Raw genomic sequence first — 19044 nt, 5'->3', positions numbered from 1 at the left:
TTTTTTCTTTTGGAGACAGAGTCTTGCTCTGTCGCCAGGCACCAGGCTGGAGTGCAATGGTGTGATCTCGGCTCACTGCAACCTCCGCCTCCCAGGTTCAAGCGATTCTCTTGCCTTAGCCTCCCAAGTAGCTGGGACTACAGGCGCGTGCCACCACGCCCAACTAATTTTTTAATTTTTATTTTTAGTAGAGACAGGGTTTCACCATGTTGGCCAGGATGGTCTTGATCTCTTGACCTCGTAATCCGCCCGCCTCGGCCTCCCAAAGTAATGGGATAACAGGCTTGAGCCACTGCGCCCGGCCAGCCGGTGATGTTTTCTTTAAACAGTGTTTCCCAGTCATTCCCTCCTGCCTGCTGGCTCCTTGGCTCTCCAGGGCTCTCACTAACCCACCTGCCTAACTGGGCAGCCTGCATCTCTCCAGGGGTCCCAAAAGCTTAGGGCTGCAAGACACCATCCAGGTAGCAAAGAGGAGAGGGGACCCAGTCTGGAGAGTAGAACAGTAACTTTTCTCTGTAATTTGAGATACCAAAATGAGATGTGGCCCGGGAGCAGAAGTCAGTCTCTTAGGAGCGGGCTGTCTACCCAGGAGCTTCTGTGTGCAAACAAAACACCCTGAGAGAAGCAGAGGGACAGGGTGCAGTGGGGCAGGTGTCCTTTGCACCCCCAGAGGCCCACACCTGGGTCCCTTCCTGCACAGGCCAAGGAGTTTCCCATTTTAACTGGAGCCAGAGTGAGCCTTGCAAGCCACTGCTGCTACCAGAGCTAGTGTGATGAGTAGAAAGAACCAGGAAAGAAGCAAGGTAGTGATAAGATCTGTGGCTCTGAGCACTTCCCAGCAGGTAAGGCCGCGCCTAGGAAACAGGGCTTGGTTGGGGAGCCCAGAGTCTGCAGTGGAGACACTGTTCTCGGCCAGGTCCTTGAATTTCTGCAGAAGTGTTTTTTGTTTGTTTCTGTTTTTCCCTGGTCTGGTGTATCTGGAAAGGGAATTAGCCTCAAACCAAGTTAGTCAGTGAACAAAAACCCCAAGTAAACAAAAGAATGCTGTTCCACCTTCCTCCAGGGAACTGGAACCCAGAGCTGTGGGCACAGGTGTCCAGCCTGCTCACTGGCCCAGCGGGTTGCTTGGTCTCAGGGCCCCAGAACCTGTCCTGCAGCCACATACATGATCGCTGTTATCCATGGAGAAAGAGAGGCATTCTCTCTGTTTATCGTCTAAGCCAGGTCACCTGATTCACTCTCACTACTCTGCAGTTTGGAACTGTAAAAAGCAAAAGGCTACAAAAATCAACACCACCCATCTACATAATTAACTATTTCTTATCATAGCCCAGGAAGGCATAGATAGGAATCAGTGTGCGTAAGCTCTCCACATTGAAACTCTATGAAAACAGCAGCCTTTCCTAAGCGTCTGGCTCCTAGGAGCTGGGTGTTAATTGTTGCTGAAGCCTGGGTTCATTACTACAAAAGGAAATAAACATTCCAGAGTCATTTTGAAAGCAACCTGATTGTTCTAGAACATTCACCCAAAGTTGAGCGTCTCATGGTGCATGGCAGGCCTACTTCAAATAGAAACGACTGGCCAGGGGGCCCCTTAGCCAGGAGCCGAGCCCCGGCCAGGAAAGGACTTTCCACTCCTTGCCCACCATCCTTCCGTGGATGCGATGCCGGGGACTTGCAACTCTATTTCCACTAAAATCCAAGTTTCTAAAGCTTCGATAACTGTCCTGGGACAGTAAGAAGTGCTGGCTGCTTATCCTTTCTACTCAGTGGGGAAATTGGATCCTTCACCTTGGTGGGTCACTCGCCTTGGGGAAAAGCCTTTTACGTCACTGAATACATCTTTTTCTGCAGCCCTCATCCAATAGCCAGGCCGCTGCAGCGCAGATGAAAGCTTCCCCTGCCTTCAGAGTGCTCCGAGTAAGTGGGAAAGAGATGGCTATACGGACAGTCTTAATGCAGCATGACGGGCTGAGGTGTGCGGAGACTGGTCAGGGTGGGTTACCAAGGGTGCTGATGCCCAAAATAACATGTCCAGGATGAGTTAGTGTTTGCTGAGAGAACGAGGGGAAGCAAGAAAGGGTGTTCTAGGCAAGGGATCAGCATACACCAAATATAGCGTGGAAAAGCAGCCGGAAGCTTCATGGGGTTTCACCAGGCGTGAGACCTGCAGCCCCACCTCTGACAGGGCCCTGAGCAACAGAGGACAGAAACTTCCTAAGAGAGACAGGAAAATAAAATGCCATGATGTTAGTGAAACAAATTCAGCCACCTTGGTACACAGGAGTCCTCCGCTGGCTTCTGTTTCTGCCAGCTCTGTGCAGCGCAGGCGCTATTGCACGCTCTCTCACACACATGTACAGGTACGCGGGTGCCTGAGGGCTGAGGGAGGTGGTCACCGTCTCCATACCCAGTCCCTGTCTGTCTCCAGGCCTGCTGCTTCTGAACCACACGGGGAAGCCCATTTCTATTGGGAAACTCTATCAGTTAGCCGTGGGTTTCAGCAAAGTTCACTTCACTGTTCACAGACATTCATTATTAACAGGCTGCTTGATAGCACTTTGGGCTCTTTTTAAATAAGACATAGGAAGAAAGATGCCAACGCTGCATGTGAAATACTCCTGATAGCCTGATGGGCTCCCGTCACCCATCCACAGCCGCACCCAGGCTCAAGACATTTTCATGGTTATGAACTGAAAAGAACCAAGACCCCTGGAGCAGGTTCTCCTTGCCAATCCATGTTCCTTTGAAAGCGGTGAATATAGGCCAGGGAAGCGAATGTTTCTACTCCAGTTTAGTCCTAGTGAAACATCGGGAAATTCATTGTGTTGGTACCAAAACCCAAACCCAGAACATAAAGACCGTAAAACCCTGTAAAGCCAGCGGTACGCTGCGGTCTGACTGCTGTATGCTTCCTGGGCCTCCCCAGTCTGACCATGCACTCCCTGGGCCTCTGTGATCTGATTGTGCATTCCCTGGGCCTCCACGGTCTGACCGTGCACTCCCCGGGCCTCCGCGGTCTGACTGTGCATTCCCTGGGCCTTCACAGTCTGACTGTAAGCTCCCTAGGCCTCCACAGTCTGACCGTGCATTCTCCGAGCCTCCATGGTCTGACTGTAAGCTCCCAGGGCGAGCGATACCCACAGGGTGCATCCTGAGGGCTGTCTCCTCCACATTCACTGGCAGTGTGGGGTGTGACGGGGCCCATATTGTTGTCACCTTGCCCTATCCCATGGTTCTCCTGCAACACGTGTCCGTTCATAAAGCTTCTGAGCAAAAGGTCACAGAACAGCTTCCTCTGCCCTTCATATTTGGGAGGAGGCTACAGGTCTGCAGGCATCATCATCCTAGGCCAGGGCTGGTGATGGGGAGTATGCTGGCACCCTCCTGTGCTTCACATGGCTTGGTTCATTTAACCCTCCTGTCTCATGAGGATTTCCTAAGCCTGGGGAAACCAAGGCATAGAGCAAGGAAGTCACCTGCCTGCAAAGGCACCCGTATGCAAGCCAGGACTGGAAAAGCTCAGCATGGAGTGCACATGTTGGCTGCCCACTCCAGAGCCCAGGACCCTGACCACTTCCTTCCCAGGAGGAAGGAGCGCAAGGGGAGTTTCTTAATAGTGTTTTATGCTAGCTCCTACTGCCGCCCGCCACTAGCCCAGGCCCCTGCAGAGGGCAGGGCGTGGACCTTCCTACAAGCAGGCTTATTACAAAGCCCCGTCTAACATTCCCTCACGTCAGGTAGGAGGACTTAGGCCAGAGGTCAAGGCAGTGTCTAGAATCAGTGCTGCTTTCTCAATGTAGGAAAACTGTTTTAGGACTGTTTTTGGTATAATTTTGGGCCCCACTGTACTGAGTTCTATGACAAAGAAGCCACCAAGGTATCCGTGCAAGCTCTCGGCAGGGACAGCTGAAACTGTACACCTGGGCCCTCCCGATTCCCTCCCACCAGCCAGGCCTGGCAGTAGCCACCAGCCACCCCAACAGTTAAGGAGAGCTGCCCCACACTGTCAACTACCAAAGCTCAGGACACACAGGGCCTCCTCAGTCTCTCTGGCTGGCCAGGCCTCAGCAAGGATCCCCCGGTGGGCCCCACTCTGAACCACAAGCACAGAGTCTTCTGCAGTGAGGGACCTGCCGTTAGCACAGGGCTGCAGGCTCGGGCCGTGCAAGGGCACAAGGACAGAAACCGCTGGGCAGCCTGTCCTTCCCCAGCCTGCCTGCACCCCCTGTGGCCAGGGACTCCTCAGGTACAGTGGCTCAGGGTCATAGGCCGTCCGTCTATCAGGGGCTCTCCAGGGAGCTGGATGCATTCAGGGGCTGTGGTTTAGGTCAGTGACAGAACAGATCCCCAGGGCATTTGCTCAGGCTCAGAGCAGGGCAGGGAGCCGTCCACCTGCATCAGGCGTATCCGTGGACTTCCAAGTCTACAAGGACAGGTGCCCGGGCAGGCTGCCCAAGCCAACCAGGGATCCTGTCCCATCAGTCCCTGTGGCCTTGGAGTACGACATTCTTTGGTTTTCCTTTCTCAAGCTGCCCCAGCTTCTCCAAGCCCTGAGCCTGGGGCACCCGTTCTGAGCTGATGCCCTGCAAGCAGTGTCCCTGCTCTCCGGTGCAGGTGGATGGATACAAGAGAGCCTGCAAGGAAGTGTGCCAGCCAAGCAGCCTCCCTGGGCTTGGAACGCTGCAGCCCAGGATGCATCTTCCTGGGACATCACAGTCGGAGCCCAGCACGGGGTCTTGGAAGAAAAGACCCCACCTTCTAGCCTCAAGAACACGAATTAGGAGAGTTCAGTGGATGACAAAGAGGCCCAGCTGAGGACCCAGGGAGGGGCAGTTGGGAAACAGCCTCATCCACAGGCGCTCGGCAGGGACTGGGAACCCAGAAGGCCTGCCACTCAGGGGATCTCGGAGAAACTCCACACCTGTCTGTCCCAGCCTTTTGCTTAGCTGGGTCTCACCCTAGCCTGCTGGAGATGGTGGCCGTGCCATTAGAGACGGTGATGGGCAGATTGGCTGAAGTCACCCCACAGGCCAGCAGCAGAGGCCTAGGAGGGAGGGGGCAGCCTCACAGATGGCTGCTTATGGGCCCAGAGGCCCAGGCCCTTTCCCATCATGCAGAGAAGCTGCTGTCCCCAGAACGTGGGATATCAGCCTCCCATCAACACTGGGTCCTGACCCCGGCCCGCTCAGGATTGCTTGTGGAAATGTCACTTCTACCCCAGCCCTCTGGGGTGCACCTGGCATCCAGCTCTGTCCTCTTCCATTTAAACAGTGGCTGGGAGACCCTGAGCCAGGCAGGCCGAGGTTCTGAGCTCGTGAGGGTGCAGCAGTTCCCCACACAGTGTGGAGGGCACATCTGCTCACGTCTCCCAGGCTGGCTGTACACTTTGAGGCCAGCTCTGGGCTCTGACATCCTCCCCACTTCTGCTGGCCTATTCCCTCCCCTGCTGGCCTTCTATCCCCTCCTGTCCTGTCCACTGCTGGCCCATGGTCTGGGACCAGCCTTGAAGCTGGAAAGACGTCTCACCCTGTCCAAATGAGACTGGTCAGGTACCTCCTGCAAGTCAACCACCTCTGGATTGGGAAGAAGTGGCGGTAGGTGCAAGGCTGGCCCTTTTTATGAGAGTAATTTAAAAAACAAAATAGGCCAGGCACAGTGGCTCACACCTGTAATCCCAGCATTTTGGGAGCCTGAGGCAGGAGGGTCACTTGAGCCCTGGAGTTTCAGACCAGCCTGGGCAACATAGTGAGATCCTGTCTCAAAAAAATGTATGAAAAAAATCAGCCAGCTGTAGCGGCACACACCTGTAGTCCCAGCTACTTGGGAGGCTGAGATGGGAGGATCGCGTGAGCCCAGGAGGCAGAAGCTGCAGTGAGCTATGACTGTACCGCTGCACTCTAGCTTGGGCGACTAAGAGAGAGCCTGGCTCCAAAAAAACTAAACTAAACAACAACAACAAAAAAACAGAAGGAGGGGATAGATGAGTTGCATTTGTGTCATTAATGAATTCTCTTATAGGGAAAATAAAATGATTGAAACTGGGCCGTCTTGGACAGCCAAGGCCCAGGCAGGGCCAGCTCCTTTCACCTTCCCAGTCAAGATGCTGCCTGCAGCCCCTCCCATCCTGGCCCGAGATGTGTCCCTGTCCCTAAGAGGCCCTGAGGGCTGCTCCAGGCTGAGTGCATGAGGAGCCTCTGAGCAGGAGCCTGAATCAAGGCGTGCCCTCTTGAGAGGCGAGGCTGACCCCAGCATCCAGCTTGGCTGGGGACGCTCGCTTGGGAACGAGCTGGTTCTGGGTGCCTGCCTCGGGGAGGGCCTTGGGGCTGCTCATGCCGGCACCAACGTGGGCCTGGGGCAGGACCTGCATATGGGTGCCAGGTCCTGAGCAGTTGTGGGGGAGAGTTTCAGGAGGAGAGGCTGGTGGTGGCAAGAACGGGAGGCAGGTGGTCGAACCAGCAGTGTGGCTTTGGAGGTGCTGGAGGAGCAGGGCCCGGAGGAGCGGGTGGGGAGCCAGGAAGGAGCAGCTGCCAGGACAGGCTGGCCTGGGAGGGTGGCCAGGAGCTGCGGGAGAAGCTGGTGGTCTCTCATTGCAAGGGTGGGGCTGGCCTGGAGGAGAGGCCCATGGGGTCCCTGTTGGCTGAGCGTGCAGTGGCAGTCCCCGGAAGCTGAGTATCAGCCCTGCCACTGAGCAGGCAGTGCTCAGAGAGAAACGGGTGACAGGAGGGCATGTGCCAGCCAGCTTTGCACCTCGAACCCAGCCCAGGAGGGACCCGCAGCACAGGGGTGGGGGATAGGTGGCCATTCTCTGTTGTCTCTCCTGCCTTCTGAAGAGGGTGCTTCTGGAATCTTCCATCACTGCGATAAACTCAGGCTTTTACGTAGGCCCACTTCTGACAAGGCTCATCTGGGCTTTCTACCCCAGACTCTAAGTCTCCCACCACCTGGCTCCCAGTTCCTCTTTCCCATGGAGGAAGTCAGCAGAGTGTGTGGCTGACGGGAAAGACAGCACAGCGGGCCTGCCCAGCGGGGGGAGAAGCCGGGCCATTGTTCTTCAGTTCCAGGATGCCCCGCTTCCCCAAACAGTCTGGCAGTGGGAACAGGAAGTCTCTGGGCACATAGGCAAGCGGGGGGGGGGGGGGGGGGGGGGGGGGGGGGGGGAGAAGAGGGAGGGGGGGGGGGGGGGGGGGGGGCGGTGCACAGAGACAAGCAGGGGGCATAGAGGCAAACGGGGCACACAGAGGCAAGCGGGGGACCATGAACAGGCAAGGAGTACGAGGCTCCACCCGCCCGGGCAAGGCCAGGCTCCCACAGAACCCTGCTGTGGCCAGGCAGGTGCATGGGGCCAGGCCATCCCCCTCACTCAGATGCAGGGGCAGTGAAGGCGGGGCAAGGGCATGCAGGGTAGTGCCCAGAACCCTGGGCAGGACAGGACCCCTGCCAGAGTGCCCAGAACAGCTCAGTGACAGGGAGCTGGCCTGGCTGCAAGGGCTGGGCATGCATCACCAGTCACCTGTGACCAGGAGAGGCAGGAACACTGGCTCACATGACTTGCTGGGCCCTGGCACACTGTGGTTCTGGGGGCACCGCCTGCTGCTCCCAGCCTTCAAAACCTGCACCTCATGCTCACTCCTCTGGGAGCCGTGGCTAGGAACCCACAGGTTCTCAAACCGGCTCCCACAGGCACTCCCAGGGACCCCTGTTCCTACCATGAGCCTGGCCAGAGAGGAGGCAGGCCACAGAGCCATGTTCCCCAGGAGCCCCTCCAGAGAGGAGGCGGGCCACAGAGACTCATCCACCCAGCGTGACCAAGGAGAGAGTTTCCTCAGACTCTTCCTTCTATGCCTCTCAGCCCAGCTCCTGACACAGGCAGGAGCCTGACCTCCTTGGCTCTAGGAATGTCCGCCCCCAGTTGGCTTCCCTCCGAAGATCTCTAGGTAATGCCTGGTAAAAAGAGGGCCCTGGGGAGAATGTTGGGGCAAACAGGCAAAGCGTGTCACCTTCCAACCGATGGAAAGGGAAGGAAAACAGGTGCTGCTCAGCTCGTAACCTTCCTTGGAAACAGAAATTATCTTTGTGGTTGATACCTAGTGAACTGCACAGAGAACAACCTGCAGCTTTGAAGTATATAAATCCTTCGGTATCTGTCAGCTGCCAGTAAATAAAAATGCACTCAGGAGAACTTTCCACCTGACCCCACCCAAGAGCCCAGCTGGCGTTTCCAGGTTCCGGCTGGGGTGAGAGCAGGCACTGGAGAGCGGCTCAGATGGTGAGTGGGACGCATGTGAGCGCATGGAGGAAATGCCAGCAGCTCCTGCTCCACGTGACACCCTCCCAAGAATCGAGCCATTCTCAGCTCAGCAGATGCTGGATGCTGGCCGCCTCCCTCCGGCTCAGCTGACGGAGGGGCAGGCATTAGCAATCCAGGCAGCTTCTCTCGGACTCCCCGAGAGGAGGGGGCGTGGCGGGCCACAGGCTGGCCTGCGTGGTTCCACCTGCAGGAGAGCTCCGCAGAGGCATCCCTTGCAGGAGGCTCATGATTGGGGCCGGCTCAACTTCTCTCCAGCCGTGCCATATCCCATCTGTGCACAGACATGCTGGATGCACGCGCTCCCATCTCTGCTTCCGATCTGAGCCTGCCCTCCACCTCCGCTGTGCCTCTGAGAACCTCTGTGTTCTGTGGGCTGTGAGTGCGGCCCGGCCTTTGCTCTACAGTAGACCCTTCATTGATTTTCTCCGGGAAAAAAAGAGCTTGTAACCAATGTCTCTGGCACACTGAGAACCAGGGGCAGCTGCCTGCACCTGGACAAGTCTCGGCCTGACCTGCCCCTGGGCACTCGGTGGGACAGCCTGCAGGGATGCAGACAGGGACCTGTAGGGAGAGGCCACGGCCCCCAGGAGCTGGGCTGTCAGAAAGGTGGGGCCAGAGGCCAGCTGTGCTCAGTTCAGCCCCTTGTTTCTGGAACCCAGCAGTAAACAGCAGGAGGGAGGGGCGGCGGTGCCTGCCAAGGGAGGCAGAGGCCCTGCGGGGAACTCAGGAAAACAAGTGCTCGAATCCTGGGGCCCTGGCTTGCACGCACGCGCAGGAGGCCAGGCGCAATGCTGATAAGAGCCTCGGGTTTGCCGAGAAGCGCGGCAGCCCAGGTCCTCACCAGAGCTTGGTGGCCGCCTCCGTCCCACCATGCTGCTCGCGAACAGTGGCCAGGACCCACAGCGCCAAGAAGCGTGGGCCACCAAGTAAAGGTGAGAGCCTGAGAGGGGATGCAGGGGGCTCTGTGCAGCACCACCGGCTGGCATCTCTAAGTGGCGAGTGAAGGGATGCCCAGATGGAGCACACTGAAGAGTCCCAGCCCTTGGCAAGCTCTGCGGGGTGAAGGCAGCCGGCTGGGCTGCGCCCTCTTGTCGGTAGTTGGAGGCGGCACACGGCGAGAAGGTCCTTTTGCTCCGATCTTTTCACCATAGACCCTGGACAGATCCAGGGGCCCTGGGTGCCCTGTGAGGCCAGGCCAGGATACTGACACCCAGCTCAATGGCTGGTATTTACTGAGGACTCAAGTGGCTTCTGGGGGGTGATGCCCCCAAACTGGGCTCCCACTCAGCCCTGTGACAGCTAAAGCCATGCAGCCTCCAAGGCAGGAGCAGGGTAAGGGGGACCATACATCCCAAGACCCCTGTCCTCTGGACCCTGGTACAGCAGGAGGGGAGAAGACCCCAAGAGGCCTGGACGCCCTCGGCTGCTGTGCTGGGAGCAGGTGCATCCTGTCTGGAGCTTGTGCTGGCCTGGCGAGTGGAGCCCAGGTGGTTCTTTCTGGTCAAGATGTGTTAGTGAGGGGCTGGGGCTGGGGGTTCAGGACCTGGGAGTGCTTGGCGGCACTGTGGTTGGGCACACCCGGCAGTGGCCTTGCTCTGCATGCCTGTCACCACCTGATACTCACTGTAGGCTGCTGGGCATCATTCGTCAGGGTTGCACAATGACCCACAACTCCCGTCCTGCCCGCCTGCATCCGGATGGGAATTCCCACATCATCCACCCACCCATCTGCTGGCTGCCTACATGCCTGGCCCTGGGGCTGCATCACCTGCTGCAGGGTGCACACTGCTGCTGGCACTGGGGGCCTCAGACCCCGGCCCCTCTGTGCTCTTCTCCTCCCAAGCTTCCTGTTCCTGTCCTGCTGTGGCCCTGTGGGTCTTGTGGTGGCAGGACTTGGATGGCGAGTGAGGACCTGCTCTCATAGCCACAGCTCCCAAATCCGGCCTCCATGCCACTCCTGTCTTTGGGCACAGAACGCCGCTGTCTGCCCATCTGCCTGAGATGCTTTCTACTCCACTCTGAGAGCAGGTCAGCCAGGGCCAAACTATGTGCTGGATATCAGGTTTCCCGAGATAGCTACAGGTCCCCGAGGAATACCTATGCTTTGGAGGGGAGGGAATTCTTTATGATGGCTCCATCTGCAAGGTTCTCATTCAGTGACGTCAAGACCAGCTGTGTCCCTGAGCCTTCTGTGGGCTTTGACCCACAGGCCACTCTCCCTGGAACCCAGGCTCTGTGAGGACTCCAAGGTGCCAGGTCCTGGGCTGCTGGAAGGGAGGGAGGCCTGGGGCTGACCATGCACACTGCCTGCCCCTCACGGCACTGGCAGGATCCGAACACCCACAGGCACCTGATAAACTTTGGGAATCACCACATAGGGCCCGTCCAACAAAGTCAGGACGACCATACAGGCCTCATAGCAGCCCACGGAGAGTGGGCTCTGAGCCTGTGGGCTGTGCCAGGCTCCCTCTCTGGTCCCCATCCCCAGCCATTGAACTGAGGGCAGCCACAGAACCCCTGGTCAGGACCTGAGGTGGCCATTTTTCAGTGGTCACCTTCATTTTTACAGAAATGTACCTGAGGCAGCCTCGCTGTAGTCTCCAGGGTTCCTGTGCCAGGAGAAGGCGCCCCTGCACCTGTAGTACTTCTGGGCCAGGGCCCTGGGAGGGGACATGTGCTGACCTCTTGTTCCGTCTTTCCGCAGGGTTGTGGAGTCCCGCCGGCCGCCATGTGGGGCTGCAGCTGGCTCAATGGCACAGGACTGGTGGAGGAGCTGCCTGCTTGCCAGGACCTGCAGCTGGTGCTGCTGGTGCTGTCACTGCTGGGCTTGCTAGTGGGCGTGCCGGTGGGCCTGTGCTACAACGCTCTGCTGGTGCTGGCCAACCTTCACAGCAAGGCCAGCATGACCATGCCGGATGTGTATTTCGTCAACATGGCGGTGGCGGGGCTGGTGCTCAGCGCCCTCGCCCCCGTGCACCTGCTGAGCCCCCTGAGCTCCCGGCAAGTGTGCCGGGACTCCCAGTGGCCACTGTGGAGTGTGGGCAGTGAGGTCCATGTGGCACTCCAGATCCCCTTCAATGTGTCCTCGCTAGTGGCCATGTACTCCACTGCCCTGCTGAGTCTCGACCACTACATCGAGCGTGCGCTGCCGCGGACCTACATGGCCAGTGTGTACAACACGAGGCACGTGTGCGGCTTTGTGTGGGGCGGAGCGCTGCTGACCAGCTTCTCTTCGCTGCTCTTCTACATCTGCAGGCACATATCTGCCCGTGCACTGGAGTGCACCAAGATGCAGAACGCTGAGGCTGCTGACGCCATGCTGGTGTTCATCGGCTATGCGGTACCGGCACTGGCTGCCCTCTACGCGCTGGTGCTGCTCTCCCGCGTCCACAGGGAAGACACACCCCTGGACCGGGACGAGGGCCGGCTGGAGCCCTCAGCACACAGGCTGCTGGTGGCCACCGTGTGCATGCAGTTTGGGCTCTGGACACCACACTACCTGACCCTGCTGGGGTGCACGGTCTTTGTCTCGCGAGGGAAGCCTGTGGATGCCCACTACCTGGGGCTGGTGGACTTTGCAAAGGATGTGTCCAAACTCCTGGCCTTCTGCAGCAGCTTTGTGACGCCGCTTCTCTACCGCTACATGAACCAGAGCTTCCCTGGCAAGCTCCGGCGGCTGATGAAAAAGCTGCCTTGGGGGAACCGGCACTGCTCCCCGGACCATGTGGGGGTGCAGCAGGTGCTGGCCTAGGTGGCCCAGCCCTCCCACGTGCGGACGCAGCAGACGCTGGCCTAGGCGGCTGGCCCTCCCACATGGGGGTGCAGCAGGTACTGACTTAGGCGGCCAAGCCCAGCCTTCCCACATGGGGTACAGCAGGCGCGGACATAGGCCCAGCCCTTCCATGCAGGGCTGTGGCAGGCAGTGATGTAGGCGGCCCAGCCCTCCAACATGGGGGTGCAGCAGGTGCTGCCACCTAATGGCCCAGCCCTCCCACACAGGAATGCAGCAGGCGGTGACATAGGCCCAGCCCTCTCACGTGGGGTGCAACAGGTGATGATGTAGGCAGCCCGGCCCTCCCATGCGGGGGTGCAGCAGGTGCTAGTGCAGGTGGCCCAGCCCTCCCACGTGGGAATGCAGCAGATGCTGATGTAGGCCTAGCCTTCCCGGGAGGAGGTGGCTCTGGTGGACACAGAGCACTTTGCTACCCTGGACGGCCCCTGCGTCCTTCCCAGAAGATGAGCTGCTACAACAGAAATATGAAAGGTGTTTCTCTTGCACTTTTATTTTTCCCACAAAGGCCACTCTTGGGCCAAGGCCGTGCTGTCCCCAGTGGCTGGCGCCTGGCGTGAGTCTCCCCGAGGCCTGTGCGTCTCCTGAACACATGGCGCAGGGTCCACATCTGCAAAAGCCTCCTCGCTCTCAGCCCCCACAGAATTCAGTTTGTCAATGAAGTGATGAAAGCCTAGAGCCAGTATTTATACTTTGCGGTCAAAACACTTGGTTGCCCCTCATTTGTTTTATAAAAAGAGATGTTTTCTAGAAAAATGACAAGTATGAAAATGAAGGAAACCCCATGAAAGAATGCCAGCAGACCAGGGTGACTTGCCCCTACCAGTGGGCGGCATGGTGCTGGCTGGGCCTGCCAGGTGTGCCGCGGTTACCACAGGATTCTGAGAATATTTCACAGAAGTGCCTGAGACGTGCGAGACGCGGCTGGTGTTAAACAAAGCCACCCAGTAGCAGTGACGTGCTCTCCCCAGCCACCACGTGTCCCTGACACCCTCTCCAGACCCCACAGATAACATCAGCTAAGGTTTTCTCAGTATGAATCTGTCCTTCCAAATCAACTTCCCAAAGTGTGCACAAAACTAAAGAAAATGAAAGAAAGGTGTGTTAGGGTTTCTGGCTGAATACCAGAGCTGACGGGTCCCCCCACTGCAGGGGACAGAGGGCCGGAGGCTGTGTGGCATGGGGTCTGGCGGGAGGGACAGGGAAGAACCTGAGGCCAGCTCCCAAAGCACCTGGGAGCAGCATCTGCATCTCTGCGGCCCTTGCAGCCTCAGCTAGGGCCCAGACCGGCCTGTTTCGCTTGGGTGCATGGGTCCGTAGTCAGGGGTCATCGTCCCTCATCAACCTCACTCGAGACCTTCCACCCACTGGTGTTCTGTAAATCATCTAACTTTAAAATGTGGCCATGAGAAAAGACCCCATTCCTCCACACCATCTGTTCGCCTCTACACGATTTTCTAGGATTAAATTACTGGCCCACAATCCCCTATCCCCAATTCTAAAACCCAGAAAGCTCTGAAAACAGCAAGATATTCCCCAAAGTCTGCAGCAAATTCACGCGGCAGCGATCCCTGACCGGAAGAGATGTGAGGGCTGCATGTCCACGTGGACCCCACCCTTCTGGAGAAAGGTCGGCGTGGCTGTGGGGGGCTGCCCCATGCTCCGGTGCTCTGTGGACACCCCCGGCACACTTCCTCCCCACAGCCTGAGCCCGCTGGAATTCTGAGTACGCCCGGCACCAGGGACAGTGGGCCGGGAGGTGCAGCTTGCCGCCATCGACGTGGGGACATCACGCTCTGGTCCCAGTCTCCTGGGACTTCAGCCGTGAGGTCATTGGCATTATATATCGTGTGCTGCGAGTGGGTCAGAGTCGGCCTGGTGAGGACGTGTGGCTGCAGGCGACTCCTGCTGGGACTGAGACTCGCAGGACAGACTCCTAAGCTGCAGGATCAGAAAAGAGTTTTCTGAGCTGCTTTCATCAGTGTTTTCTTTCAGATGTGTCAGGATCACATGTGGATCTTTAAAGCTGCAGGCCTGACCTCCTTTCCACTCCCTCTGGAGCCGGAGCGGGTGGAAGGGCCTCATCTCTGATGGTCCCGGGCTTCCCATCTCCATGCCTGCATGGAAACCCTGGCATCCAATGAGGAAACGGTCACACCACCCCGCAGAACCCTGCTCAGTGGCTGGCGCCGAGTCACCCCAACCCTCCTCCCTGTGCAGCCCGGCTCTGCAGGGTGGGGTGTCTGTGTGTGAACCAGGAGACCCCCTTCCTGTTGGATATGCTCCAGCCCTCTTGGCTCCAGGCTGAGCTCCTGGGAGAGGGGCAGACCCCACAGCACAGGTGAGGGTGGTGCCAGGCTGCATCTGCTGGGGAATTACCCCATCCAACCAGTCCTCCCCAAAGGCGGAAGGGCCCTAAAATCACTTTATTGCAATTTATCGGTAGCTCTGGGTGCAAAATGGCTCATTTCTGTGGGTCTGTTGGGGAGCCTGGCCTGCACTCAATACCCCTGTTGGGTGGTCAAGTGGAGAGGCCCCGGGGACACCCCACAGCCTGGTCAGCTTTTCCTGGTGGGCCACACGCAGGGCAGGCACATGACTCCAGTGCAGACCCCCACCTGCTACCTGAGACCCTTTGCTACACATCATGGCCTCCCCTTACCCCTACCCAGCCAGTCCCCTCCTCATCCCCAGACCCCGCCAGCCTCTGCTGCCTGAGACCCTCCACTGTGCACTGAGGCCTCCACCCGCATCCCCAGACCCTGCCAGCCTCTGTGGCTGCTTCCCAGGATCTGTGTTGCTGATGTTTCCTGAGACATCTGCTTGCCTATATTCTGTGCTGTCTTCGTCTGGGAAGATTCAGTGCCTCCTGTGCCTCCTGCCTACTGAGTGATTCCCAGGGCCTTCACCTCATCACACACAGGACACAAGAACTTAAGCCACCTGGGGGAGAAAAAGGTGTTACTTGTAAAAAGCCACGTAGCTGTCTGCCCAACTCCCTAATTCTTCCCACATCTGTGAGACACCAGGACGCGAGTTTTTCAGTGTTTGACGTCCCAGAATCAGTAATGTTGCTACCAACACTTCTTGACTACTATAGTTAACATAATTCATCTTATTTTTGTTTATCCACAAAAAAGCCCTGCTGTGCTTCATTACGTAAGATTTCAGGAAAGGAGTTTAGTCATGAATTCACTTCGTTGAAGGTGTGAGAGTTGTTGCAGGAGGCTGGATCTATTGTAAGTTGTGGCAGAGAGATTAGGAAATCTACACACATCTTTTATACACAGCACACGACAGAAGGAAACCAGCAATAGACTGAGGGTTATGCTGCATGTTGAGGCCTCGACCCCAGGGAGATGTGGGCACCCTCTGACCGCTCAGCAGCTCAGTCCTTCCCCATGGCCGCACCTGTTTGCCTGAAGATCCGTGAATATGAAAAGGAAGAAACTGTAGAAGACTATTAAATTATTTGATACTTACTAGTCAATTTCAAAATTCTTACAATGTGTTTTTCTGCAGATGTGTGATGTACATCAGAAAACCAACAGAGATGGGTGAGGTGGCTCACGTCTGTGGTCCCATCACTTTGGGAGGCTGAGGTGAGAGAATGGCTTGAACCCAGGAGGTTGAGGTTGCAGTGAGCTGTGATTGTGTCACTGCACTCCAGCCTGGGCAATAGGGTGAGACCCTGTCCCCCACAAAATGAAAGAACGCAGCACAGAAAATATCATAAAAGTGGTTATTTCCCCTCAAATTATATGTCTTAATACTTAAGTTATTCCTGCATAGATCCTCTTTGCAGAAATTCTGTCCACCCTATCACCCAGGAGTGGTTCCACTCCACACACACCCAGCAGGCGAACTGCATCTCCACACGTCTCAAACAGTAGAGGAGGAAGTGCGTCAGCTGCGCGCAAGAAGAGTCAGCCAGGCGGGCAGAAGAAAAAGGCCTGACCACTCAGAGGCGTTCCTCCTCCCAGAATAAAAAGAATCAAATCACTATTGATGACACCCCTGAGGGCTTCTGTGGCCCTGAGGACAAAACGGAGAGTTGTGGGGTGCCCTGCGGCCTCTCGAGGCTTCCGGCAGAGATAAGAGCCCACAATCTTGGCAGCACATGGCCCACCTGGCAACAGCTGTCAGTTTGGGAAGTGAAGGAAGACCACAGAGAGTATCTAGGGAGGAAGCATAATGTGAACATGCCCATTACACAACAATCGGAACCCTAACCCTAACCACCCTATCCCTAACCCTAACCACCCTATCTCTATCCCTATCCCTAACCCTAACCATTCTAACCCTAACCCTAAACACCCTATCCCTAACCACCCTATCCCTAGCCCTAACCACCCTAACCCTAACCCTAACCCATAGAGAATCGCTCTGGGCCTGCCTGGCTTTGCTGAGCCGGAGTGTGTGAGCACACCTGACCCGCCCCCTCCGTTCTCTCTGGGCTCCTCCATCCTGTGTCTGCCGGCATAACTCACAGAACCATGCCCTATCCTGCTCAGCCACCTCGACTTGCTAAGGGACCACAAAATGAACACAGTCCTGACGCTGCCAGCTGAGCGTGGGTGCATCTGGGGTTTTCACGAGATGTTCTCCCCAGGCAGCAAAGCTCTGGGTGCAGACAGGAGGTGTCCTGAGGCCAGAACAAGGATTGGGCAGGGGCTGGCGGCTGGCTTTCCCTCTGCTCATCGGTGGCCTCGGCTCTCTTCTTCACTCTGCGACTGATTGCATGCTCCGGAGAAATGGGCTTCCTGTGCTGCTTCTGGGATGTACGTCACTTTCCCACATCCCACATCCTATGGGTTCCGGGTCACAATTCATTTGTGCACTCTGCTGCTGAACGTGGGGGCTGTTTCCAACTTTAGGCGTTCATGCAGGGAGTGGCGGTGAGCAGTTCTGCTGTGTCTCCCACCGCCCACCACATGCCCCTGTGTGGGGGACTCCTGGGGCAGACATAGCCTCGGCCGTTCCCCTGCATCTCCCCTGAGGGTTGTCGAACATCCTGCAGAAAAGAACCAGGTGCTGCCCTAGTCACCACAGGACACTTTCTGTAGAGTACCTTGGGGCATGAGGGTTCTTCCCAGCGCCAGTCTAAGAAACAATAAAGCCCGAGGCAGGAGGAATCACAGCCCCATCCTGTTCTAGGGGCCATGGCATCCCTGGGGGCCCCTCTTCCTGCCCAGCTCCAGGCAACTGGCATACACTAAGTGTGCAGCTGAGCCGGTGAGAGGAGGGCAAAACCTACCCCACCTCCGAAATTAAGCACAGTTAACATCTATTCTCACTGTCCCAGTTCCAGACATTTACCCAAGAAAAATGGGAACCAAAGTCCACATGAACAACTGTACACAATGTTCACTGCAGCCCCACACTGGAGCAACCCAACTGCACGGCAACAGGTGGACAGATAAACAGATGGGGCCTGTGCATTGGAGGAATGCTGCTCGTCAGTGAAAAGGACTGACTGGGGACATGTGGGGCAACACAGGCCAACTGGGGACACACATAGTAACACGGGTGAACCGGGTACACGCACAACACGGGCCGAATGGGGAACACACATAACAACATGGTTCGACTAGGGGGAACACAACAACATGAGCCAACCGGGGACACGCACAACACCACGGGCTGACCAGGGACACGCACACAACACCACAGGCCGACTGGGGAACACACACAACAACATGGTTCAACTGGGAGGAACACACACAACACAAGCCAACTGGGGACACACAACAACATGTGCCGACCAGGGACACACACAACAACACGGGCCAACCGGGGACACGCATATCATGTGCCGACTGGGGACACACAATCACACGGGTGAACCTCGGAAACACGAAGCTGCACAGGATACTCGAGCAGGGAACCCACCTCACCAGAGGTCTGGGTCTGGGAGGGAGTGGCCCATGGAGGGGTGAGGAGACTTTGGGAGCGATGGAGGTGGTCTCCCTGCTGGGGCAATGGCAACACAGTAAACTGCGCCTGTCAGAGTGCCAGGGTGGTCATGGAGATGTGTGAGCTTCCCCAGTGCAGATCAGGGCTCAGTATCTCATGGAGAAGGGGCAGGGATATTGAAAACACCCAGGCAGAGGCTCTCTTCAGGACATGCTGTAAGATTGAAAGTGCAGGGAGCTTTTAACACTCTGTGATCCCAAGGCAGTTCCAGGGCCGTCGGCGGCTTCCAGCCAGCCTCAAGCTCAGGCTCGGTTCTGGAGCTCCCTCCAGTGGCCATCGGTGGGGGTGGCACTTTCAGGGCCATGCAGCACAACACTGGGAGAGCAAGAGCCCCGCAGAGGAGCCAGCCAGCTGGACCAGAGGAAGCTTCTCGAAAGGTGGGATGAGGCAGACACAACTCGGTCAGTTCCTGCCACGGCTTTTGCTGGCAGCCAGTGGCTGGAGGACAAGGAGAGCGCGCCGTTCCGTTCCCGAACAAGCCCCACGGCACTGCGGGATCTCCGCCCAGAAAGCCCACCCTCCCCCAAGATTTCCCCAGGCCCACAGACAGAAATGGAAAAACTGCCCATGATCACGCATGCAGCAACGGTGCAGCCACAGGTGTCTGTGCATCCGGCAGGGCCCCTACGGGACCCCCACGTCGCCTGACGCTGCCTAGCAGATTTGGGGCCAGTCCAATTGGGGCCCATCTTAGCCGGCAGATGCCAGCTCCGTGCCATGCCGAGGGACAGGGGAGGAGAGGACACTGCCTGTTTTCAGGCGGCAGGGAGAGGCCCTGCTCTATAGCCCTTCCCGCCCCCACAAACTGTCCCAGCAGAAGGAACCCATCCCTGGCCATTCCTTATAGCAAGTTGTGAAGTCCAGGACCAGACCGCAACGTGGACAAAGCTGGAGGAGGGAGGGGGCTGGGAGGGTTCTACCTGCCCTTCTGTGTCTGTCCACAGGATGCCAAGAGGCTCCTAGACCA

At 57.3% G+C, this 19044-nt stretch overlaps 2 protein-coding genes across 7 annotated transcripts in view; one reads left to right on the top strand and one right to left on the bottom strand.

Annotated features, from left to right (window-relative positions):
• The window catches only part of GPR146 (G protein-coupled receptor 146), a 17764-nt gene extending 2165 nt beyond the window's left edge, over window positions 1–15599 (top strand). Inside the window, exons 2-4 of one of the 3 annotated variants that reach the window (XM_037731251.1) lie at window positions 11016–12081; window positions 12308–12332; window positions 12422–15599. In XM_037731251.1, the coding sequence (XP_037587179.1) occupies window positions 11040–12062 (1023 nt within the window). In that variant the 5' untranslated portion in view covers window positions 11016–11039 and the 3' untranslated portion in view covers window positions 12063–12081; window positions 12308–12332; window positions 12422–15599. Of the gene's footprint in view, window positions 1–11015; window positions 12092–12226; window positions 12242–12307 lie in introns of all 3 variants that reach the window. The other 2 variants (XM_037731250.1, XM_017508240.2) reach the window with 2 other exon arrangements.
• CUNH7orf50 (chromosome unknown C7orf50 homolog) overlaps window positions 1–19044 on the bottom strand; it is a 129427-nt gene that overhangs the window by 35009 nt on the left and 75374 nt on the right. The window lies entirely within an intron of this gene.

Source organism: Cebus imitator, unplaced genomic scaffold (genome assembly GCF_001604975.1).
Source record: "Cebus imitator isolate Cc_AM_T3 unplaced genomic scaffold, Cebus_imitator-1.0 Scaffold388, whole genome shotgun sequence".
Lineage (NCBI taxonomy): Eukaryota > Metazoa > Chordata > Mammalia > Primates > Cebidae > Cebus > Cebus imitator.
The sequence above is the reverse complement of the archived record's forward strand: the minus strand, read 5'-3'. Positions and strand labels throughout refer to the sequence as shown.